Below are 23,756 nucleotides of genomic sequence, written 5' to 3' on the forward strand. Positions count from 1 at the left end.
TATTGTAATGCAACTTTTTGTTTTGAAGTTCGCGGTTGCACAAACGAATTCTTTTTGCTGGATTTTCTCATGTTAACCTACGGAAAAAGTCCTCTTTTAGTGACAAATTTGCAAACGTCATGAAGCTTACAAAAAGATCCAAAGTTGTGGGGTAAGAAACTTTACATCTTCTCTCACTTCTAATCAGAAGTTCAGCTAAATCCTCGAAATTGAATACATTTGTCTGGTTACACACTGTTCTTGCTATTGTGGATTTGCATCACAGCAGCAGCAGCCTGGAGTATGCTTTCAAAGATGACAGAAAGTGGGTGCCATTGCATAGATTACACAGAGAGGAGAAGCCGCCAGGGTACTTTTATTTCACAGGGGTTTTATGCAAGAAGAAACTTAAATTAATGCTGTCACTGCAACTATGTTACGGTACTGACAGAACAAAAACTTATTTTTAAAGATATATTGCAACTAAACTTGACAAGGACTCGAAGGTGCCTGTAGTCGTAGCTTTGTGTGACAACAACATCATCCTGGAGTACTCTTGCATGTGCGGAAGAGAACGGGTACCTTTGCATAGATGATGCTGAGACAAAAAGATGCGAGGATTATGCTACTTAAAATTCAGGTTTCAGGCAAGAGGAAATTCAAATTAATGGAGAGACTCTAGCAATGTTCTGGTACTGAAGAACAAAAGCACATTTTTAAAGAGATATTGTAACTAAATTTGACAAGGCCATGGGGGTGCTTTTTACGGCTAAAGACAGAACCTTTTTTCAGACTCATTTCACAAGATATATTTAAATTTCAAGGATTAGATGTTAATCTCAAACCCTTAAGGTGATTTTTAGAAATTGAACAATGCATTTTGAGAATTCTATTACACTCAGACAATAGCAGACAATAGATAGTGTTGCAACCTTGGGTGGCTAGGCGCAGACCTGTCACTTGGACAGCTGATAAACCTTATAAAAAAATCATTTCTGGGATGCCCATGGTATCTGCACTTGAAATTAGTTTATAAATGGACTGTTACGTTTCAGAGAACAGGGCCACTTTCAGCGACACGAAGTACCATTTCTACAGTACAACATTTGGGTAAACTAGAGGTGGGTGTAACTGGTATTATTCTCGCTAGCATAATTTGTTGTAATTACTGCAAAATTACTCGTAATTATGCGTAATTGTGTGAGAAGCGTAGTCTCCAGCATTTAGCGCTGTTTTCTTAGTGCAAAATTCGCCCTTCCGCCTACAATGAGGACGCAGTATGAGCTAAGAAAAGAGCAATAAATGCTAAAGGACATGAACAGCAGTAGCCGGCAGCCTCTAGCTCGCTATTAGTTTGTTGTTTCTGTGCTCCTGCAGTTGGATTTTTGCCCCATATTACTCTTTTTTTTTTAAGTTTGAGTTTATTGAGGAAATAGGAGGGGAAGGAAAGGGGGAGGGGAACAGGGTATAATCATCATGAAAAGCATATACAAAGAATAAACAATTCAATAAAAACTCTCATTAAAAACAAAAATAATAAGCATGTGAATTACATAAGCAGAAGCAACTATATAAATGAAAATACCATATAATATAGTAGAACGCAATATCATGGCAGAGAGGCATTAAAGAAACAAGGCAGTCATGGTGGTTTACGCACCTCAACTGTGTCCAGGCCTGGAGAGGCGTGTGTTGGGGCAGAGGAGGAGAGATAGGATACCAGGGGGAGCCAAAGCAGATCACGTTTAATTGCTAGGGAAACAGGAGATACGTAACTGGTATCTAGGCGATGATGGAAACAAACTGCATTCCACCAAGATTGATAGGAGACATTTGCAGCTTGCTTCCAATTAGAAGTAATGATATGAAAAGCCACAGCCACTAGGAGATCTAGTAATAGATAATGGGAAGGAGATTGCGGGAGTGACGGTGAAAGGGAACCTAGAAAAACTTGCAAAGGGGAGAAGGGAGTTTGAAGTTGGAATATTTTTTGTATCTGCGTCCAAACTAGGTGCCAGAATTTGGAAATAGGAGGGCAATCAAACAGCATATGCTTGAGATCTGCAGTGGAACAAGAACAGGACCAACAAGTAGGGGACATGTCAGGAGAGAAGCGGGACAAAGTATGTGGAGTATATAAAGTTCTGTTATAGATAAAGTATAAGGTTTGGGTAGTATTAGCAGCTCTAGAGGTCTTATGAAGCTTAGCCCATATCCTGTCCCAAAAAGGTATTGGCCAGGTTTGAGAAAGATCCAATTCCCATGCAATTTCGAGTTTAGATTTTAGTCTATCTGTGAAATATCGAAAAGAGTTATAAATAGCAGAGGCTGAGGGAGACGACTCCAATAATAAAGAGGTAGCTTTGCGGGCTAGAGGAATGTCAGTAGATGGCGCTAAGGAGCGAAGATACAAAATCAAAACTGGAAGAAGGGCATTATATTGCGATTGAGCAGAAGAGGGCAGTGAGAAAAGGGATTGAAGATCTTGAAATGAGAGAGGAGTATCCTGGGAAATTAGTTGAGAGATCCAACGTAATCCTCGAGAATGCCATGTCTTCCAGAATATGGTGCGGCTACGGATTTTGATAAGAGAGTTATGCCATATCGGCTGTTCATGAATGGAAAGAAGAGAGGGATAAGATGATAATAGGTAAGGATAAAGGAGAGTACGGGAATGAGAAATAACAGGCGTACGAAAACGAACTAAAGAAGACGTGAAGGATAAGAACTCACGAAAGGTAAAGGGAGACAGAAAGAAAGATTCCATACTTAACCAGAGGGGCGGGTAATGCGGAAGGTCAGAAGAGAACCAACGGGACGATTGTTTCAGAGAAAATGCTCGATGATATTCTCTGAAATCTGGAAAACGCACACCAGATTGAGCTTTATCCCTGCGTAGTGAGGACAGAGCTATTCGAGAATGTTTGCCATTCCATAAGAATTTCAGCAACAAGGAGTCAATTCGTTTAAAAAAGAAACCTGGAATGTGTATTGGAAGCATAGAAATGGTGTAGAGAAGAAGAGGGGATAGCATCATTTTTATAGAATTAAGCCGACCCCACCAGGATAAAAAGAGCGGGTGCCAACGCTGAATAGCCGTGTCCATTTTCTTAAAGACATAATCAAAATTAAATTTAAGCGTATCAGACAGGAGAGGAGCGAACCAAACCCCCAGATATTTGATCTTAGACGGTTGCCATGAGAAACCCGTTTGAGAAAAAAGATGTTTTTGACAAATAGGGTTTAACGGTAAAATCTCGCACTTATCAGCATTCAGGCGATAACCAGAGACCGCGGAGAAGGAAGACACCTGCTGAAGAAAAGAGGGAATAGAGGTGAGAGGATTAGAGCAATAAAAAAGAATGTCGTCAGCATAGACCGAGAGTTTAACCTGACGCGATCCAAATTTAAAACCAGAGATACTGTTGTCCAAACGAATTTTAGTAAGAAAGGGTTCCAAGGCCAAAACAAAAAGTAGGGGGGAAAGGGGACAGCCTTGTCGCACTCCTCTGTGTAACGAGAAATAATCCGAGGACATCCCGTTAACAAAAATGGAGGCTTGAGGATGGGAGTAAAGTAAAGAAATAATAGATATGAATTTGGAAGAGAAACCGATCCAGCGTAAGGCTTGGAACATAAAATCCCAACCAATCCTGTCAAAAGCTTTCTCTGCGTCTAAAGAGATAGCCGCAAAGGGAAGCGACAGAGAGGAGGCCTTGTTGAGTATATTAAGAAAAACACGGGAGTTGTCAGAAGAGAGACGTCCTTTAACAAAGCCTGATTGTTCAGGGCCAATGAGGTCGGGTAGGAGGGGATCCATGCGTAATGCCAAAATTTTGGCCAGAATTTTGTAATCCGTATTAACCAGGGAAATTGGTCGGTAATTTTTGCATAATGTGTGATCCTTATCTTCTTTGGGGATCAAACAAATTAAAGCCTGTTGGAAAGAGCCGCTGGAAGAGCCCGCAATGAGGAAGGATTGGAATAATAGTAATAGTTTGGGAAGAAGTAGAGAAGCAAAGTGGCTGTAGAATTCAATGGTGAAACCATCAGGGCCTGGAGATTTACCGTGACGTAATTTGGAAACAGCATGGGAAATTTCAGAAAGCGAGATGTCCTGTTCCAGAGCGGTAAAATCAATGTGAGAAGCCGGGGGGGAGGGAAGTGAATGAAAATATGAAATAAGATCCATAGTCTCCGGGGTGTGTTCGGGAGTATAAAGATTATCATAGAATTTAACAAACTCAGAAAGAATGTCTTTATCTTTAAAACAGGAGTTCCCAGTGGAAGTCTTAATGGACGCAATCTTTGTACGCTCCTTCCTTATCTTTAAGTAATTGGCCAAAAGTTTCCCCATTTTGTTCTTACCCCCATAATACCTGGAATTACATTTCAGCAGGATGTTAGAGGCAGCATCAGTTGTAAACTTATTGAAGGAGATTTTCGCATCAATAAGCTTTTTAAGAGAAGTCTCAGAATTAGAAGCATGGTAATCAAGCTCTAAAGTCTTAATGTTAGCTAAAATGCATTCGGATTTGGCTTTCCGGAGTCTCTTTCGGCGGGCAACAAAATTAATGATAAAACCCCTAGAGGCTGCTTTAAAGGAATCCCAAACAGTAACAAAAGAGGAGTCCGGAGTATGATTTAAGAGGAAAAATTCAGTGGCAAAGGCAGTAAATTCAGAACAAAAAGTAGGTTCCGAGAGTAAGGCGTTGTTAAAACGCCACCTGCCAGAGTGAGGGGAGAAAGGAAGCAGGTCAAGGTCCACGTGGATCGGAGCATGGTCCGATATTAGAATGGAACCAATGTCAGAGCGTATAGCGTGTTGAGAGAGGGATTTACTAAGAAAGAGATGGTCAATGCGGGATTGTGATTGATGTGGAGGGGAGTAAAAACTGTATTCCCTAAGGTCAGGGTTACACAATCGCCAGATATCCACCAAAGCATTATTTTGAAAGGTATTAACAAATTGAGAATGCATCTTAGAAGGAACAAATTTAACATTGGAATGGCGATCAAGGAAAGGATCAACAACTTGGTTACAATCTCCCCCAAGTAGTATGTAATCTCCAGAAAGAGAGGATAGCTTAGTTGAAATAGAGGGCCAAAAAGATCTGTCAATCCCGGTTGGGGCATATACATTAAAAAGAGTAATGGGAATATTATCAATAAGCAATGTAACAATAACCCAACGGCCATCAACATCACATTCGTGAACAATTGAGGAAAGATTCAATTTTTTATGCAATAATATCACAACACCATTTTTCTTAGAAACTGTGGGAGAGCAAAAAACATGACCCACCCAACAACGCTTGAGTTTCAGAGCCTCTTTTTCAGAAAGATGAGTCTCCTGGAGAAGAGCAACATCAGACTCAAGTCTCGCTAAATGTGATAAAACCCTTTGCCTCTTAATAGGATTATTTAAACCTTTAACGTTCCATGACGTAACACGGAATGGAACAGTAAAAAGAAACAACTAATAACAACATGCTTACCAGTGCGGAAAAATAACTTGACGGAACTGAAGGAGTTGTAACAAATTGAGGGAGAGGAGAGGAAGGAAAAAGAAAAAGCGGAGAAAAAGAAAAGGAAAAGAGAAAAAGGAAGGAACCACTGTGAGTATAATAATGAGTCAAAAGAGAGGGAGAGACAAGAAGGGAAAAAGGGAGGAGAAGGAAAGAGAAAAAAGAGAGGAAAAAAGCAAAGGGTGGGAGATCAAGGAAAGAAAAAAGGACAGAAGCAGAAACCAACAAGAAGACAGTACACGCCCGAAACGAGCGACTGAAAAACATACTTACGAACGAAAAACTCAAGGACGAGGATGGGGTGGTAGCGCCGAAAGACAACGGCGGCGACATCCAGAGCAGGCAATAAACCCCGGATATCACGAATCCAAAACACAACATAAAGAAAATAATGTGGCACATCAAGGTAAGAAGAAGGGAGAAGATATCTGTAAAAACAAGAAGATAAACAATTAATAGGGAAACACGTGCCACAGGTAACAGAAAAAAGAAGCAAAATACAGTAGGACTACATAGGAGATACAAGAGAGTGAAAAACGGTTATCAGAAGAAGAGAAAATGGAAGCACTACATTATCAGCAAAAATGGAGAGACAACAGAAGCATAAACAACGAAAACCAAGAAGAAGGAACAAGTCCTGTCAACCGGGTCTGGATACATCCATAACATCTGGGCGGTGCCGCTGGAGAAATGCTTGTAAGACTGCAGGGTCGTCATATGTGATTGTTCTATCATTATACGTGACCTTGAAGAGACAAGGATGTAGTAGTCCATATCTGGCATTCAAGGCCCGTAGTTGAGGTCGCATATCCAAAAATTTCTTCCGTCTATCCGCAGTGGCCTTGGAGACGTCTTGTGAAAGGTAAAGGCGATGGCCTTCCCATATAATTTGTTTTTTGAGCTTGGCAGCTGAAAGGACCTGTAGAAGATCAGTGAATTGCAGGAACAACATAATGACACCTCTGGGCCTGCTGGTAACCTTCGGGCCGAGGCGATGCGCCCTTTGAATGTTGACGGAAGCTAAGGCTGGAGCATCCAAAATTTTGGCAAGAAAGGATTGGAAGAAGACGGTGGCATTGGACCCTTCTGTAAGTTCTGGAAGACCATACAGGCGTAGGTTGTTCCTACGATTCCTATTTTCCAAATCCTCTGTCTGACGTTTAAGTAGAAGTATCTCCGCCTCCAATGACGGAATATGCGAGCAAGAGGATTGTAGAGAGTCTGTAGAAGATTCCAAAGTCTGAACACGCGACTCCAGAGAGGACCATTTCTCCTGCATAGCTTGCATATTCTTTGTAGTAGCCTCCATAAAGGGTTTAAATGCGCGAAGCTCCTCCAAAATGAGATCCATGGAAGCGGATGAGGAGCTACTCTCTGGAGAAGGTGGATCTTTCTTCAGTCGTTTGGAGGAGGCCAGAGAGGTCGGCAACTTTCCTTTGGTGCGCGCTTTGGGGATAGCTCCTCGTAGTGAATCCGAGTTTGGTAACGCGGCGTCCACCATGTCCTGAGGGGGAGAGTCTGAGTCCGAGTCCACAGGTGGCTGGGAGGAAGTAGCTAGCTTCAAGTTCCGGAGTTTCCCCATGAAGAGTCGCAAATTGAAGGGACGTTGAGTCGAAACAAAGCAAGCAAGGCCACACAGACGTGGAGGAAAACAACAAAGATGAAACACAGTCGTGGTTCAGTATAATCTCTCTCCTCACAGGGCGCCTAAACTCGAAGGCTCTCCTCAAAATGATGTGTACACTGTGCAAAATTGCCGCCTTACTGATTTGAAGAGCAGTGAATGAAGATTTCTGAAGGTACACAATACTGCATTTAGCGGAGCCCTCCTCTGATTAAAGATACATTAATTAACCTATAAGCGCCAATTCAGCACGCCATCTCCAGGAGCTCAGTGTGACACCGCCACACTTATCTGGCGTGAATCACGTTCCTCAGCGACATCACAATAACGTGCCAAATAATATAGGTACAAATGACATCCGACCCTGAAGAAAATGGCCATAAAATGCCAGAAGAGGAGGTATAATGCCCATAGATATAACATATCGCAAGTGGCAAAATTCAGTTGAAGAGTGAGCAGTTAATGGCAGGCAAAGACAGTGCTTAATTGAAAGGAACATGTTGCATCCCAAAGTATAGGTAGCCAATGTGGGGAATAGAGCATTTGCAAGCCGCTAACTAGGTTCCCCAGCAAGCCAAGAGGGCAGCTTCCATAATGTTCATCATTTAAAAAGTCCAGCCAGAAGAACAGCCCATATTCGTTATTGTTGCTAAAAGGAATTCCAAGCAAGCATGTTGTAGTGGGAGGCAGCAACAGAGCTAGAAACGTGGCTACACAATGAAGACGCGCGTATAAATCGTCAGTGTGAGGAGATGACAGGCGTCCGCTCCCGGTAATAAAATGGCGGCTACATCTGAGGAAAACAGCGCGTCCGACAAAATACCTTCATTTACGATTCCAGCAGGGGGCGAAGGGTGCCACAGTGTAGCGGGGGTGTTCACAAGTCGAAATCCATGCTTTCCGCCTCCGAGGGTTCAAAGAGACTGCAAAATCCAGGCAAAAGATGCGCCGGTCTCACGGAGCTCACGGGAGGTCCGCCATTCTCCGTGGGCGCCAAGCCACGCCCCCGCCCCATATTACTCTTAATTACTCAAGCTGAAGTAATTGTATAATTTCAGTAATTTCGCATCAGAAAAGTAATGGATAATTACAGAAATTTCTCCTGTTACTCCGATGTAATTTAAATTTCTCCCAGGCTCAATATAAACCATTCGAACAATGGCTTTGGCAGGTACTACATAAAATGTCACCAGAACATTGAAATGTTGAGAGCTCCATTGAAAACAACGTGCTTCGGGCTTCTAATGGCTGGTAGAAGCCTAGAGCTACAACATTCCAGTGTTTTTTTACGGCTGTTGCTGTGAACAAAGGTCTCAAGGAGCGCAAGGGGATTTCAATTCCCTCCGGCTCAGTGAGGCATTTGTTTTTATAAATTAGAACATTCTGTCCTCTGGGGCGGACTTGTTCTAATAGCCTCAGAGCCCTCCTTAGTGGCTCAGGCCTTTAATGCTTGAGCGGGCCTTTAATGACCGGTGGAGCCCACTACCGCGGGCTTTAGGTCTATGGTAGACATCTCACAGTCTCCGACCCTTTACTGCAGCCAGCTGTAGGAAACCTGTCCAGAGTTGAGAAAATGGCGCACGCTGACACACTCAACATCACTACATGTTGTTGCAGAATAACTATGTCAGTCTTGACTGTGGGCATGCACCAGGGCTGGATAGGGTATGTTTGTGAGAACTCAGAGGCACAATTCTAAGTAGCAGCTTAGGGTTGGTGTATTTTCTAGTTTTAGAGGACTAGAATGTTTCACTGACTTGAGCACTCATTGCATTTTCCCCATCTCCAATATCCGACAGTATCCTTCCAGCTCAGGAGAATTTATACTCCCAACTTTCTGGCCATCTTTGAAGGGAAGAAAGCCAATCCCTAAAAGATAACCAAAGTAAAACCAGGTAAAATCTTTGAATTAAAAACCCGAATTAGTGTTATATGAGGCTTATTTGCAAATTGCACCTTTGTATAAGTAGAGTAGTTAGTTCTGCAGCAAGCACCTAATCACTCTCCCTGTGTTTTTTAGACATCTGCCACCAACACGCTGTCACTACTGTGCACTCTACCATCAGGTAAACACTATCCTCGGTCAATACAAAGCTGTATTGCTGCCTGAGGATAATGACATCTGAATACTGACATTGGGTTGCACTACATTTTAAGCGGTATAGCTTTATTAGATATGATGTGTTGGACCTGTCAGCCTTAGGGTGGTCTCTCCCTACTTTTTTCGCCCTTGTGCCTCCCATTTTTACCGTACTTTTGTGTTGGACGTAGGCCTCTGGGCGCCTCACCACTGCTAAACAGTGCTGAGGTGCAGGTGCACTCCCCTAAAACATTGTGACACTGGCATATCTGCCACAAGCCCCTGCTACTGCAGTGCGGCTTAACCCTTCATAGGCTAACATTGGGAACCCTCCTTCTGGGATAATTTCTGGCTGGGACCTAATAAGTCTGTCATGTTTGGTCTCGTTAGAATCGGGGCGGGGAACCCTTTTCAATGATATATGGGGTTTGGGCACTACTACCCTAGAATTCTCCCTTTTAGAAAGTAGATATTTCTCTTCCTACACTTAGCCTGGGCACTGCAGACTCCCCCCTCCCATCTGCATACTGATAGCCTGCCTGGGCTGTGAGGTGGGAGTGGTGATTCACACCTTCTCCCCTTGAATGGGCTGTGACTGGCTGCCCACTGTAGCCTTAACGGCCCTGCCTTTTGTCACTGTGACAGCCAGGTCAGGGAAGGCAGGGAACATCCCAGAACTCCCTGGACTCTTACAGAAACCCGTGCCTCCAGACCTTCCAGAGACTTCTGCCCCCTTCTAGTGACTAGACTGCAGGGTATAAAAGGGAGGGTCCCAGCCACACATCTTTGTTACACTACTCGACCACGAGGAACCTTTGCTTGAGTGAAGACTGCTGCGCCAGGAGGCTTGCCACCTTTGCTGAGACTGACTGCTACAAGGAACTGCTGCCCCAGCTTGCTGCGCTGCCCTTCTGCCTGCTGATCTTGCCCTGCTGAGAGAGGATCTCTAGACCATCTCCAGAGTATCTCTATAAGAGGAAGGACTGATCCCCTGGTCACTGGGATCACCAGGACAGCAAAGACACCAAGGACTGTCCCTGCAACGTTGTGGAACTGCTCTGTTGCCAAAAGGAACAACAAGGACAACCACGATCTGTTTTCCTAAATAGCCCCTGCAGCACTGTAATCCTGAAAATCACAGCCGCCTCCTGGGTACCCTAACTGAACGGTAAATCGCTGTGAGAAGGAAGCGCTCAGAGCCTGAAATCACCACTGCATGCCCGAATTGAGATCACATTTAAATCGCCCTCAAAATCACCACCACGGGTCCAAGCTGAGCGCGGGTGCCTGTACCCTGCTGGGGACCTTCGTGGAAGTCCCTGGGTCCCGAAAGTCACCCGTGCTGAGATGCCGATACAAAAAAAATTGCCCTTTAAATCACCACCGCTGGCCCGAGATAAAACCCTATTTCAGCTTACCAACTCCTGCGAGGAGGCTGCTCCACAATCCCCGGCTCCGAGGCGTTGCCTGGCAACCAGGATTTCCTTGGGATGTGCTGCTGCTGGAGAGGGAGTCGCGCTCGAGGGCGGGAGGGGCTGCCTCGCTCCTCACCCGTGAAGCGCCAGCGGAGATCAAGTGAGAGGAGCCTCGCACCAGTGTCGCAACCGCTCTCGCAGGTAACCCATCAGGGCTATCAGGTTATTGCGAGTGAGCGGGTTGCGGGAGGGCCAGTATATGGAGCTTGCTTTGATCTTGGGCCTTTGTCTAGAGCCAGCTGCAGGAAACTGTCTGCATTCCATTGCGGGTTGGCCGGACTGTTGTTCCTGTATGGGACATTTAAAAAGTACAATCCTGTAGTGGTTGGACAGGGACTCAGTACTGCTGCAGAAAACGGGGGAGTCAGTACAGCAGGGGCGAACGTGGCACATACCGCAGATAGCGCGATTGGTGCATACGACTTAATGTACCCCCGCATTACCGTACTTCCTCTAGTGCCGGCCCCGACAACTGTTAACACTGTTTCCCTGCTATGTGAGAACTCGGTTGCCTTTGCACGGGACTGTGATTGCCTGCATTGTGACTGGTGGGCCTGCCCTGTGATTTGTGCACCCAACTGACTCGCATCGAGGTGCTGTTCATTAGCGCTCTTCCTGCCTGACAGAATTCAGTTCCGACCCGGCTTTTTTGTATCAGCCTTCCCTAAACATGTGTTGGTAACTCCTAATCACTGAGAACCAAAGCCAGAATGTCCCCAATCTGTGACTGGTTATCTTTGGGGCTGAGGAATTACGAGACCCACAAGCTTCTTTTTGTACTGACCGTCGCAAGAGACACTTCTTTCTGGAAACCTTTTACTATATATGATTGAATCTTGCCATTTTTGAGTTTGATCAACTTTAGATAAAGATACGTTTATTTTTATATAAAACCGGTGTGGTGCCCCTTTTGTGAGTGTTTTTACTGTGTTACTGTAGGTGTGTGTTGCACAATTACTTTACACATTGCCTCCTGCGTTTAGCCTGCCTGCTCTGCGCCAAGCTACCCTGTCGGAAACGGTCGTCCCTATTTGGACTAGGGTGCATACCCCGGCCAACTAGAGACCCCGGTTCTAACATGATGGTTTAGCAAGTAATCCACGTTGGGGTTTAAGCCTCCTCACAGTCTGCCATAACAATGAGCATCTGTTAAAACACACAACTCACTTGTTTCCTTAAGCTATGCAGATTCATAATTGACTAAAGACGGAATGTGGTACCCTGACAGCTTGAGTGGAGAACAGATCTGGGAAACTGGCACAGAAAGCGTCACAAACGTGAGCATGACTTTGTATAGTGAGCACCATACTTGCATACTAGCAGATGACCTATTCTATTACAGACTGAGGCCCCTGCACATTTTGTAACGTATAAACTCTTTCCATGATGGGGAACATCTCGAGTTAACATCCCCCACTAGTTACCCACCTAAGTCATCATACTGCTGTCCCTGTTACCCTCACCTATCATCACCACAACCCTTTCCACTCTTAAAGTTAGAAGCAACCTTTAACTTCTTTGCACTGGAGACCCGACTAGCTCCAAGGTCCCCCGACCCACCCATCAATCTAGAGCTTTGGTTAACAGTGCCCCCTCCTCTTTCAGCATAACCTGTTGTCGTCTTTGGAAATATGGGTTGCTGTTACTCCTGCTGACCTGAGTCAAGCTAATGTGTTTGTCCTACACTTAGAATTACCTCCTCGTAAGTCTTCCTCACCACAGTAATAACATAGTGAGCCTCAGCTCCCCATAGAACCCTTCAACCAAATCAGCAGTCTAGCCTCCCCCATCCCTCCCTAACATGGCTGACCTCCTTCACCCTGACCTACAATAAGAGGAGGCACGACCCACTCCACTTCCTGTTTTTTATTGGTTCTGCTTTGCAGTCTCTACAAGCAAGTCACAGGTAAGTGGGGCGAGTTCGTGCTGTAGGAGACACAAAGGCCCAGTATGAAGTCCTGCTGTGCGGGCTCATTTTGAGATATATATTTAGATGTGTTGTGTTATAGTGGGCTCTTATCTTGTGTGCGAAATCCTGCTTCAGTGGGCTCCTGTATTCCAACAGGTCCTTATGTCGGTTACACCAGCCTGAGGAGTATCGCCCGGTCTGCTACGGGCAGCTGTGCTGCTTTCTGTTTTGGTGTGGCCGGTCCGTGTGGAGGGCTTGTCAGTTCTGGTATTCTGGCTGGCCGGCAAGCGTGAACTGCTCAGTATTTTTAGGTTTTAGGCTGCAGTAGGGCAGACGGCTGTTTGCAACTCTGGGGCATGGTGCGTCACGCATTCCGGGCATAATGGAATTTGCAAAGGAATGCGGATGTTCAGATCGGCAACAAGAGGGCCTTCGGTCAGCCTTCTACTCCTAGGGGTAACCTGTTCTTTCGTGGGAGGGGATGCGACTGGAAAATCCCTTTCTTTCACAAATCCTGGTCTCAGAAGTATGATGGTGGGTCCAACCTCTCGTCTAAGGCCTGACTTTCTGGAGGTCCCGATGGTCAGCTTCCCATGGGAAGTCGATTGTCGAAGTACATGAAGACTTGGAGGGGGTCGATCTCTGACCAGTGGGTTGTGAGGATTATTGAGGAGGGAGACAGGTGTTTTCAATTCTCTACATCCCTATTTTTTTGCTCACACTCATTTGTCCTCGGCTGCCGCAAAGAGGAGCCTCTTTTGTCAGGCATTCGGGATCTTCTCGCCAAAGGTGCACTACGTCCGGTTCCTGCTTCTCACAGGGGTCAAGGTGTCTATTTGATCATCGTCCTGGTAGGGAAGGCATCAGAGGATTTCCATCCTCTGCTGCAATTAAAGTGGGTGAACTCTTTTGTCCCTATGTTAAGTTTAAAATGTCTTTGCAGGAAATCTTTCCTTTGCTGGTTCAGGGTGAAGTGGTGGCGTCATTGGATCTGCTCGATGCCTATCTGCATGTGCCAATTCATCCGGCATATCAGCGGTTCCTCAAGTTCTGTGTAGGTCCCAAGCATTTTCAATTCCAGGTACTGCCTTTTGGATTGTCCTCAGCACACGGGTTTTTACGAAAGCATTGGCTTCCTTGGTTGGGCTCATCCATTCCTTGGTTGGGCTCATCCATAGAGAGAGTATTAAGGTGTCCCCGTACCTTAATGACTTTCTGATTTCTGCCCCTACTTTTCCAAGGGGACTCTTCACAATTCAGATTGTCTCCAGGGCTTTCTGATCAACCATGAGAAGTCTCATCTGGTTCCCACTCAGGACTAGGTGTCCATTGGGGGTCGCCTGGACATGGTCAGGGGCAGGTGTTTTGGCCTGCGGCTAGTAGAGCAATCATAAAGAGACTACTAGGTTGCCTGCTCAAACTGAATTCAGCCCCAGTGGATCGGTTGTTGAGATTACAGGCCCTGATGTCAGCAGCAATGAATGTGTCACCATGGGCTTGGTTGTACATGTACCCGTTAGTGAACCATCTCCTGTCCCATTGGTTCACTTGTTCCGCCCTTTACGATCTTCCAGTGGTGGTGTCCCCTCAGATCCAGGTAGCCCTGGGGTGGTGGCTGGATGACCTCCCTCTTGTGAGGGTTCTCCCCTTTCAGGTGTCCTCCTCCCGAGTGGTGACCATGGATGCCAGCAAGCTAGGTTGGGGGGCCACTTTGGATTCCTGTCTGTTCAGGGAAAGTGAGATCACCTGCAAGCTGGTTGTTCTTCCAACTTCAGGGTGCTGAAGGCTGTTTAGCTGGCTTGTCAGGAATTGGGCCCGGCCCTCAGGGTGCATAAGGTGATGGTCCGGACGGACAATCAGGTGGTGATGAGTTATCTCAATTACCAGAGGGTTGCCGGGTTCAGTCATTGTGGCTACTGGCTCAAGAGATTCTGACCTAGACAGAGAGCAATGTGTTGCCTCTGCTGGCTGTGTATGGAGAATTTTGTGCAGTGGACCGCCTGAGCCGGGTATTCCCCCCATGAATTCGATCTCTTTGTCAACCGTGGTGTTCTATGTTTTGCAGAAGAGGTTTAGGTGTCCAAAAGTGGACTTATTTGCAGACAAGGACAATGCTCTCCTGCCCCGCTTCTGCACGATTACTCCTTGTCCGGAGCTCTGTTTGCCCTAAGTGGCCAAGTGTATGCCCTGAAACAGGTCCCTTGCTCGTTGCACCACTGGATTCAAGCTAGCCTGGCTGATATGGGGTGATACTATAAATACCAAAGGTGGGAGTGGAGAGAGAGTGTGTCCAGATGGACACAGGGAGTGGATTCGACCTCCCCTAACTTCTAACTAATAAACACATTGAATCCACCCACAAGAGATTGGCGATAGAAGATGGATGGTTTGGGGTTGGATGTGTTTCCTACATGGGTGGGAAGCACATTGTGTTTCTTAAATACCCCTCGCACACCAAAAGGGCCCTTGGTGTCATGCTTCATCATAGGGTCTTCGCGCCCCTCTATGGAACGCGGCGTGTTACTAACCAGCGGATACGCGGAAGCACTGATGTAACCACTATGTGTAGTGTGAGAGGGGGTGAGCGGTAGGGTCAGGAGTGACTAGTGAGTGAGTGTTAAAAAATACCTAGCATGTGAGGAGTAAAAACAATTTTAATAGACCGCCGTGCCGGTATTGTTAAAAAAATGTGAGGTGAAGGTGTAATGTATTAATGTACAAAACCTCCTGCGTGTGTCAATATGTTTCGAAGCGTGCTGCTTCTTCTTCAGGACGGGTACACAGATCCCTACCCTACTCACATGGACAGTGTGATACCGTCTGTACACAAGAAACACTATGTGTAGGATTAATGAATAAAAGGTTGCAAAATATGCCTATTGTGGTCAATTGTACTGCGACAAGGTAATACCTTTGTATCAATCTGAAAAAGAAACACACATGTAAGTAAACAAACATCAGATGAGCAGAATCACTCCCGACGTGAAGTTCGTGACCTGTAAAAGTGACATATACAGTGTCTATTGATAACCTTTAGAAAATAAGTGCCGGTGCAGTGTCCTGTAGAATAGGGGGACAGATACTAGACACACAAACACGTAATATAAATCACACACTCTAGAAGGGTCAATTCCTATTAGTTACTGCGGGTTTTCATTTAAGTGGAAAAAATTGTCAACATAAGAAACAGATCGCATACTTGCTGTCCAGAAGCCCAAGGCGTCATGGGCCTTCAGAACGGTGGGGACCCCGTGCTATTTGCACTCTGAAAGGAGTATAACTGCATTAGGGATGTGTAAGGAAACTCACTTGGTTCGAGCAGGAGTGGCCTCGCAGAAGTGGCTATCCTGGAAAAAGAACAACTTTGGGTGTTCCACCTGGGCACCAACATCACGTGATTTAACGATAATATTCCTTGGAGCCATTTTACTTCAGTAGAAAAGCCTCTGGGTGACACTATGGTAACTCATTGAATGAATAGCAGCTTAGTTAAGCCAGCCATCCCTTGTTTTTTTGGCTCTGTGTTTTTTAGCAACATACTTCCCACAGTCACCGGAAGCACAGCAATGGTTTGGGCTAAACCAGCCTTTCTATTTTGTACTGCTCATTGAATGAATAGCAGATTAGTTAAGCTTGCTGTCCCTCGCTTATGTGGCTCTGTGTTTTTTAGCAACGTACTTCCCACAGTCATCAGGAGCACAGCAATGGGTGTGGCTAAACCAGCCTTTCTATTTTATACTGCTCTTTTCCCTTCATTTTGATTGACAGTATCCTGTTCTCAGCCCCCGGGGCTTTTTTGGAGCCCCATATTCCCCCCCCCCTTTTTTTAGTATATCCCCATGTTGTGTAAATAATTTTTCATTAACTTCCTTTGATTTCGTTTTTGCAGAAATTGTTATTTGTAATTAATAACCTTTTTGCCCGAATGATGCCCTTGGGAACCGGTATACCAGTTCCACGCAAACCCATGGGTGCGTGTAACCGCGGCAACCTTCCTTGCATAATTCAGACATGCACTTCTGATTCACCCAATCAGAACCGCGCAGTTGCGTACAGTTAGATAGTGAGCAGTCTAGTCCCACCACTACGTGTCTCCTTGCAGTTCCGGGTTAAACTTACGGGAACTGCATCAGGACTTTGTCTCTTTAAATCAAAGCTGCTTATGGTGACACTCCCATCACACATGTACACCGCACGAGTGGTGGGAAAGTTAAGGCAATTAAGTACACCATAAATACCGATAGCTCCCGGCTTCACACTAACCACGGAGACGCGGAGGGGACGTTCAAGCGAGGTAGTATCCTGACTGATGTAAGTACGGCATAGCCGCTTCTGCGAGGTCACTCCTGCTCGAACCAAGTGAGTTTCCTTACGCATCCCTAATGCAGAGTGCAAATAGCACAGGGTACCCACTGTTCTGAAGGCTCATGATGCCTTGGGCTTCTGGATAGCAAGTATGCGATCGGTTTCTTGTGTTGACAAATATTTCCACTTAAATGAAAACCCGCAGTAACAAATAGGAATTGACCCTTCTAGAGTGTGTGTTTTATGTTACGTGTTTGAGTGCGAGTATCTGTCCTCCCTTTTTTACATGACACTGCACCAGCACTTATATTCTAAAGGTTATCAATAGACACTCTATATATCACTCTTACAGGTCACGAACTTCACGTCCGGAGTGATTCTGCTCAGCTGATATTTTTTTACATATATTTGTGTTTCTTTTTCAGATTGATATAAAGGTATTACCTTGTCGCAGTACAACTGACCACAATAGGCATATTTTGCAACATTTTATTCATTAATCCTACACATAGTATTTCTTGTGTACAGACAGTATCACACTGTCCATGTGAGTAGGGTTGGGATCTGTGTACCCGTCCTGAAGAAGAAGCAGCACGCTTCGAAACATGTTGACACACGCAGGAGGTTTTGTACATTAATACATTACACCTCCACCTCACATTTTTTTAACAATGCCGGAACAGAGGCCTATTAAAATTCTTTTTACTCCTCGCATGCTAGGTATTTTTTAACACTCACTCACTATTCACTCCTGACCCCACCGCTCACCCCTTCTCACACTACACATAGTGGTTACATCAGTGCTCCCGCGTATCCGCTGGTTAGTAGCACGCCGCATCCTATAGAGGGGCGCAAAGACCCCTATGATAAAGCATGACACCAAGGGCCCTTTTAGTGTGTGAGGGGTATTTAAGAAACACAATGTGCTTCCCACCCATGTAGGAAACACATCCAACACAAGACCATCCATCTTCTATCGCCAATCTCTTGTGGGTGGATTCAATTTGTTTATTTGATATGGCGTGATACCCTGAAACCGGTGCCAAGATGCATGTTCCCAGTCCAGGGAGGACCTGACCTTGCAGTTCGGGCTGGACTGTTCCCATGGGGAGCAGGGTCAAGACTGATTTGTATATGACTGGTTCCAAACTGAGGTGACATGGCGGGCAAAATATCGATCGATTAAACCCAGATCTGTGACTGGGGGTGAGTGTTTGAAAAGTTTCAACACTGTCCATCATTTTATTTTGTGATGTTGTTTTGTGCAAAATACACCTGGAGAAAGCTTTTCTACAATTGGTGGTGCCGTGCTGGGTCTGGCACTCGTGGTACCCTCTGCTACCCTCTGCTGAGCGAGCATGCAATTCAGGAGTGTTGGGTGATTCCATACCATCTGTATCATCTGAGGGGTCCACCTCTACTGGCAGGTGCTCTTCAGTGGCTCCATCTTCAGGCCTGGCAATTTAGAGGGTGACTCTGTTGTCTAGGGGTTGCTCTGCAGAGGTGGTTGACCTGATTCAGAGCTCCAGTTGTCCGGTGAGTCTAAGGTCTTATTGGGGGTTGTTTTCTAGGTGATGGGGCACTAAGGGGCTGGTCTCTGGTTTGGCAGATCCGATCAGGATCCTGGATTTTTTGTCTGATGGTTTTTAGTTGGGCCTGGCTCCCTGTACCCTTTGGGCTCAGTGGGCAGTTTGCGGGCTTTGCGGAGTCCCCATTTGGAAGAGTTAGATCCTTTGGTTTCTCGGTTTATGCATAGTTTCTTTCTTCAGTGTCCTCGGGTGATTTGTCCTGCCCCAGCCTGGGATCTCCCCTTAGTGTTGCAGGCTCTGCAGGCTGCTCCTCTTGAGCCTTTGTGGGTGGTTGACATCAAGTTCTTAATCTTGAAGGTTGCTTTAATAATGGCCATTGTGTCGGCTGGGAGGATTGGGGGTTTGAGGTCCTTTTTACGATCTCCTCCTTACTTGAGGGTGATGCTGGACTGCATTGTCCTGTGGTCTGATCCTAAGTTTTTGCCCTATATACCTTCCGTGACTAATCATTTCAGGGAGGTTGCCCTGCCTATTTTGTCCTCTGGAGCCTCGGTCTGGGGTGGACGCATGTTTCTATCTGTTGAATGTTCGAAGGGCGGTGTTGGTATATCTAGAGAGAATCTTGGATTTTTGCAAATGTGTTACTTTGTTTGTCACTTTTGGCCCAATGAGGTCTGGTCATACATTTTTCATTTCCACTTTGAGTAGGTGGATTAAACAGACTATTCTTCTGGCGTATGAGTCTCAGGGGTCGGAGGTTTCATCCAGGATACAGGGTAGGCCTATCCATAGTATTTCTGTCTTCTGGGCTTCTTTCAAGGGGGTCTCAATACAAGACATTTGTAAGGCTGCTACATGGGCTTCACCTCACATGTTCATGGACCACTATAGGGTGGTCTTTGGAGGGCACTGGACTTACCACAATTGCAAAATTAATAATGCAACTCACAGAGAGACCCAGAGACCCTTGGAGTCTGTCCCTTCATTCAAGTTCAGTCTTCCTAAATTCATCCTCCAAAGGTATGAGAGAAGACCCTTTGCTGTATGGCAGGCTCGAATTTCTAAAATCGACCCACTTAACTTGGCTAAACGCTGCCTTGTAAATAAGGCCCCCTTTCACGCTATGGTTAGCGTGAAAGGGGTGGGAATTGGGCGTTGCGGTGTGCAATCCACCGCAACACCCATTGATTTTGACGCTGCCCCCTATATACAAGGGCAGCAAACGTATGAGGCAGCACCAAAATTAAGACCAGTTAAAACCTGGCCTTAAGTTGGCAAAACGATGAGAAATTCATTATTTCTCCTAGTTTTGCCTTTTTCCATGTGTGCTGCCTTGTGCAGCACACATGGAAAAACGCAAAATGACATGGATTGTTTATGTACAGGAATGTCTCCCTTCCTAAATGCCATTTTGTGACTTTCATGTGTGCTGCATTAAGCAGCACACAGGAAAGTGACAAAATGGCATTTCAGTATTGTTTATGTGTCGGAAGGGACACCTTCCTACACATAAACACTCCTCTCCTGCACACAGGCAACCTTGCACTATGGTGCAAGGGTGCCTACGTTGGCACTACACTGCTAAGTGAGCTGTTAAGCCATGACGGCTAACACCTCACTCTGCCACTTCCTTTGTAATATCCCCCAGAGTGTACAAAACCCTGTTCACTAAACAGATGACAAAATAAAGATTTTGTCTTTTTACTGGAGATTTTGCATCATATTTGCAGTTTAAATGAAATATTCTTTGCAGTGACAAAATCAACACAAGAGTGCTCAAACATTTCAATGTTTGATGCATCAGTCTGTCTCGCTGTGCGTAGATATTACAGGATTGAAATCTTGCAAATCTCAAAATCGCATTTGCTGGCTGCATCATTATTTCTATATTTATAACCATGCACAATACATTATTTACAAGGAAAGGAAATTGAATGTTCTTCATTTAAATTGCTACATTGTTTTTGTATATTTACAGTTTCAAGCATGAATGATATCCAACAAAGAGAAAAAAGAGTAGCAATACTGGCCTCAACAGGTATGAGTAATCTTTTTATACTTCATTTGCTATAACAAAGCATACAAGAAACTGTATATAACAAACATCTGTGAATCTTTTTCTTGGATTGCAAATTGTGAGTAATTTGTTAATCATGAGGTGTCATGTCTAATCCAACCCATGACACGTGTTGTATGAAATATCAGCAGTGTTCTATGCAATAAAATACTTCAAAGGTACAATGCAGATATGGAGGGGCAACACTTCAATAGCTAAAGTGAATAATTCAATCAGTAGTGGCTCACTTAGGGCGTGCTGCGGGGCGGTGAGGCGGGAGGGGAGGGGCAGGTTGGGGCGGTAGCAAACATGGATATACAATGGAAAGGAGGAATGTAATAATTACTTCAACCGTTCCATCCTATGTCAGTGGTTCCAACCCCCCATCCCACCCCCCCCGCAGCACGCCCTATGCAAGCCGCTACTGAATTCAATCATTTCTTAAATTTGAACTGAAGAGTCCATATCAAGACAACATAATTCCTGAACATAGAGTTCAATGTTAGAAGATATTCATTTAATTCGCAGGAAGCCACTCACAAGTGCAATTGTGTCTATTAATCATTCCACAAGAAGTAGAAATCCAGCATTTTCTACCGAGCCATTCCATTCACACCTCAGTATCTTTTCGGCCATAACTATGAGTCTCACACATATGATTTCCTGGCCTTCAAACTTGGGTTCAGGAACGCAACTGCCCTGAGGAAGTTCCATCTATGTAGGAACGAAACGCGTTAAAATAAGATTTCTTACTGTTACAACAATAAAAGGATAATGAATGCTAAGTATTAGACTTTTCCATCGCCTTGATATGGACACTTCTGTTCGAATTTAATATACAATTGCTTTATACACTTTATGTTAACTAATGGAGTGTTGGTTCTCTAAATTTGCACCAATTCTATATGTTTTGTAGGGTGGAATTGGAAGTGGGAAGCAACTATTTTGAAAAATGAAGGCACATAAAAATACGTTAGAGGTGTGGTGTATCACAACAGCTGTTCAGCTGGAATTTGTGTACTTTTTTAAGTTTAAAAGAGCGCTATTGAAATAAGTAAGAACAAAGGGCTACAGCATTACAGCAAGAATTAAAGGAAAACTACAAACATAGAATACAATACATAAGACCATAGTAGAATAAAAACCTGATATAATTTCTGTTCTAAAAAAATAAAAACTAGAAACAGTAATACAGGAATAAGTACCTTAGTGACTTAGCATTTTACATGTTATAAGTAAAGAGAGAAAAGAAAGAGATAGAGGGGAAAAGAAAGGAAGAATAAACACCATCAGTACCAAATATACTTAGTAGGAAAATGCAATAATAGGCACAATAAAAGTTCAAATAGCTAAGTGACAATAATATATTATCTAAATATGAACAATACAAAAAAGAATAATACTCAATACTCTTGAAGGCTGAAAAACAAAGGTACTGACTTTTTTACGCATTACAGGTGAGGATAAATAATTAGTGAGTGGACACCAAAAGGCTTCCTTTCGAAGAAGTTGATGTGAGTTAGTGGCAGAAGCTCTATCCAGCCTATGATGATAACAGAGAAGGTTCTACCAGCCAGAAAAGGTAATCTTAGTGGCATATTTCCAATTAGAGGTAATAACTTGTATACCAATCGCAAGTAACAAATCCGCAAAAGTTGTGTGCACCAAACCAACTTGCAGAGTTACTACCCAGAAATCTGGAGTACATTTCAAAATGAAAATTGATAGAGCAAATGGAGGAGATTGATTTACAAACCTGTGTCCAGAAAGAGGTAATATTAGGACAAAGGAACAAGGAATGGAAATATGTACCAGGAGTGTTTGTGCATGTCCAACAATTAGGGGATATATCAGGACTATATTTGGAGATAGATAATAGGGTTACAAACAACCTCTGATAGAAGTAATATAAAGTTTTAGTAGTGCTAGCATTACATGAAGTGTGTTGTACTCGTAACTAGATAAAGTTCCAAGTATGAACAGAAAGGATGCGCTGTAAGTCCGATTCCCATATAAGTTGGACCTTACTCTTGGGATGATTAGGAAGAGAAAAATAATTGAAGATATTAATAAATGTTGGAGGCCAGAACGGACAAGGAAGTGGATAACGGTTTCAATGGGGGATCAAGTGAAATAGAAGGAGATCAAGATAAAAGAGAGTACTGCTGAGTTGAGAGCGTTTTTAAGGAATCGTACTTAAGAAAGGAGGTAGCGGGCAGACCAAATTTGGATTGGATTTCCTGAAAGGAAAGAAAATGTGTGCCTTGAAACAGATGCTTAATTTGGACTATCCCTTTAGCAACCCAATCCTTCTAGAAAATAGTCGATTAGAAAGTTCAAGGGATTTAATATGCCATAAAGAAGAATCACAAAACATTTGCAATGATGAAAGAGATTTGGTAAAGACCGGATAAATGATCAATATAAATTGTGAAATGGTTGGGGACTTAAATGAACGAGGGTGTGGAAAATTAACTAGCGAAGAAAAAGGAAGGGGATGAATCAGGGAATCCTCCAATTTACACCAAATTGATATAAAAGGCGCATCCGAGGGAGAAAGATATGGTAAAGCTTGACGTATTAGAAGAGAAGAGTGGTACTGTCAGAAGTTAGGCAAATTGACACCTCCCCGGTCCTTAGGAACAGATAAAGAAGAAAGAAATGCGAGCTTTCCGATTATTCCATAGGAATTTACTTAGAGTACTATTAAGGGTTTTAAAGAACCTTAATGGAAGCTTCGCTGGTAACATGGGCAAATAGAAATTAATGAAGGGGAGCATCATTTTGAAAGAGTCCAATATTCCCCACCACGATAGATATAAGGGTGACCATTTCTCTAACATATGAAGCACTTTCTGTAAAACATCCTCCAAGTTAAATTGAACCATTTCGGACATTGAAGAGGAATACTTGACCCCCAAGCAAGTAATGTAATTTGAGTTTCATTTGAAACCTGTATCTACGAACATGTTTTTAAAGCAATATTTGTTTAGTGGGAGAACTACAGATTTTGAAAAATGTAACTTATAACCCGACAAAGCGGCATAGGAAGATAGGATATCATTAAAAACAGGTAGAGAGACAAGGGGATCAGAAACATATACCAAGATGTCGTCGGCATAAGCTGTGAATTTGATTTCATTGGATTTGTAAATAACACCACGGAATAAGGGAGAATGTCATAAAGAATGGAGAAAAGGTTCTAAGGATAATACAAAAAGCAATGGAGAAAGAGGGCAGCCTTGAGGAGTGCCCCTTGAAAGGGAAAAAT

General features: G+C 44.1%; 1 protein-coding gene across 1 annotated transcript in view; it reads left to right on the forward strand.

The window, feature by feature from the left end:
* Positions 1-23,756, forward strand: part of HHLA1 (HHLA1 neighbor of OC90) — a 310,979-nt gene that overhangs the window by 202,992 nt on the left and 84,231 nt on the right. Inside the window, exon 3 of the mRNA XM_085603780.1 lies at positions 20,408-20,467. Coding sequence (XP_085459906.1) covers positions 20,408-20,467 — 60 coding nt within the window. The remainder of the gene's footprint in view (positions 1-20,407; positions 20,468-23,756) is intronic.

Source organism: Triturus cristatus, chromosome 5_1, assembly GCF_964204655.1.
Source record: "Triturus cristatus chromosome 5_1, aTriCri1.1, whole genome shotgun sequence".
Lineage (NCBI taxonomy): Eukaryota > Metazoa > Chordata > Amphibia > Caudata > Salamandridae > Triturus > Triturus cristatus.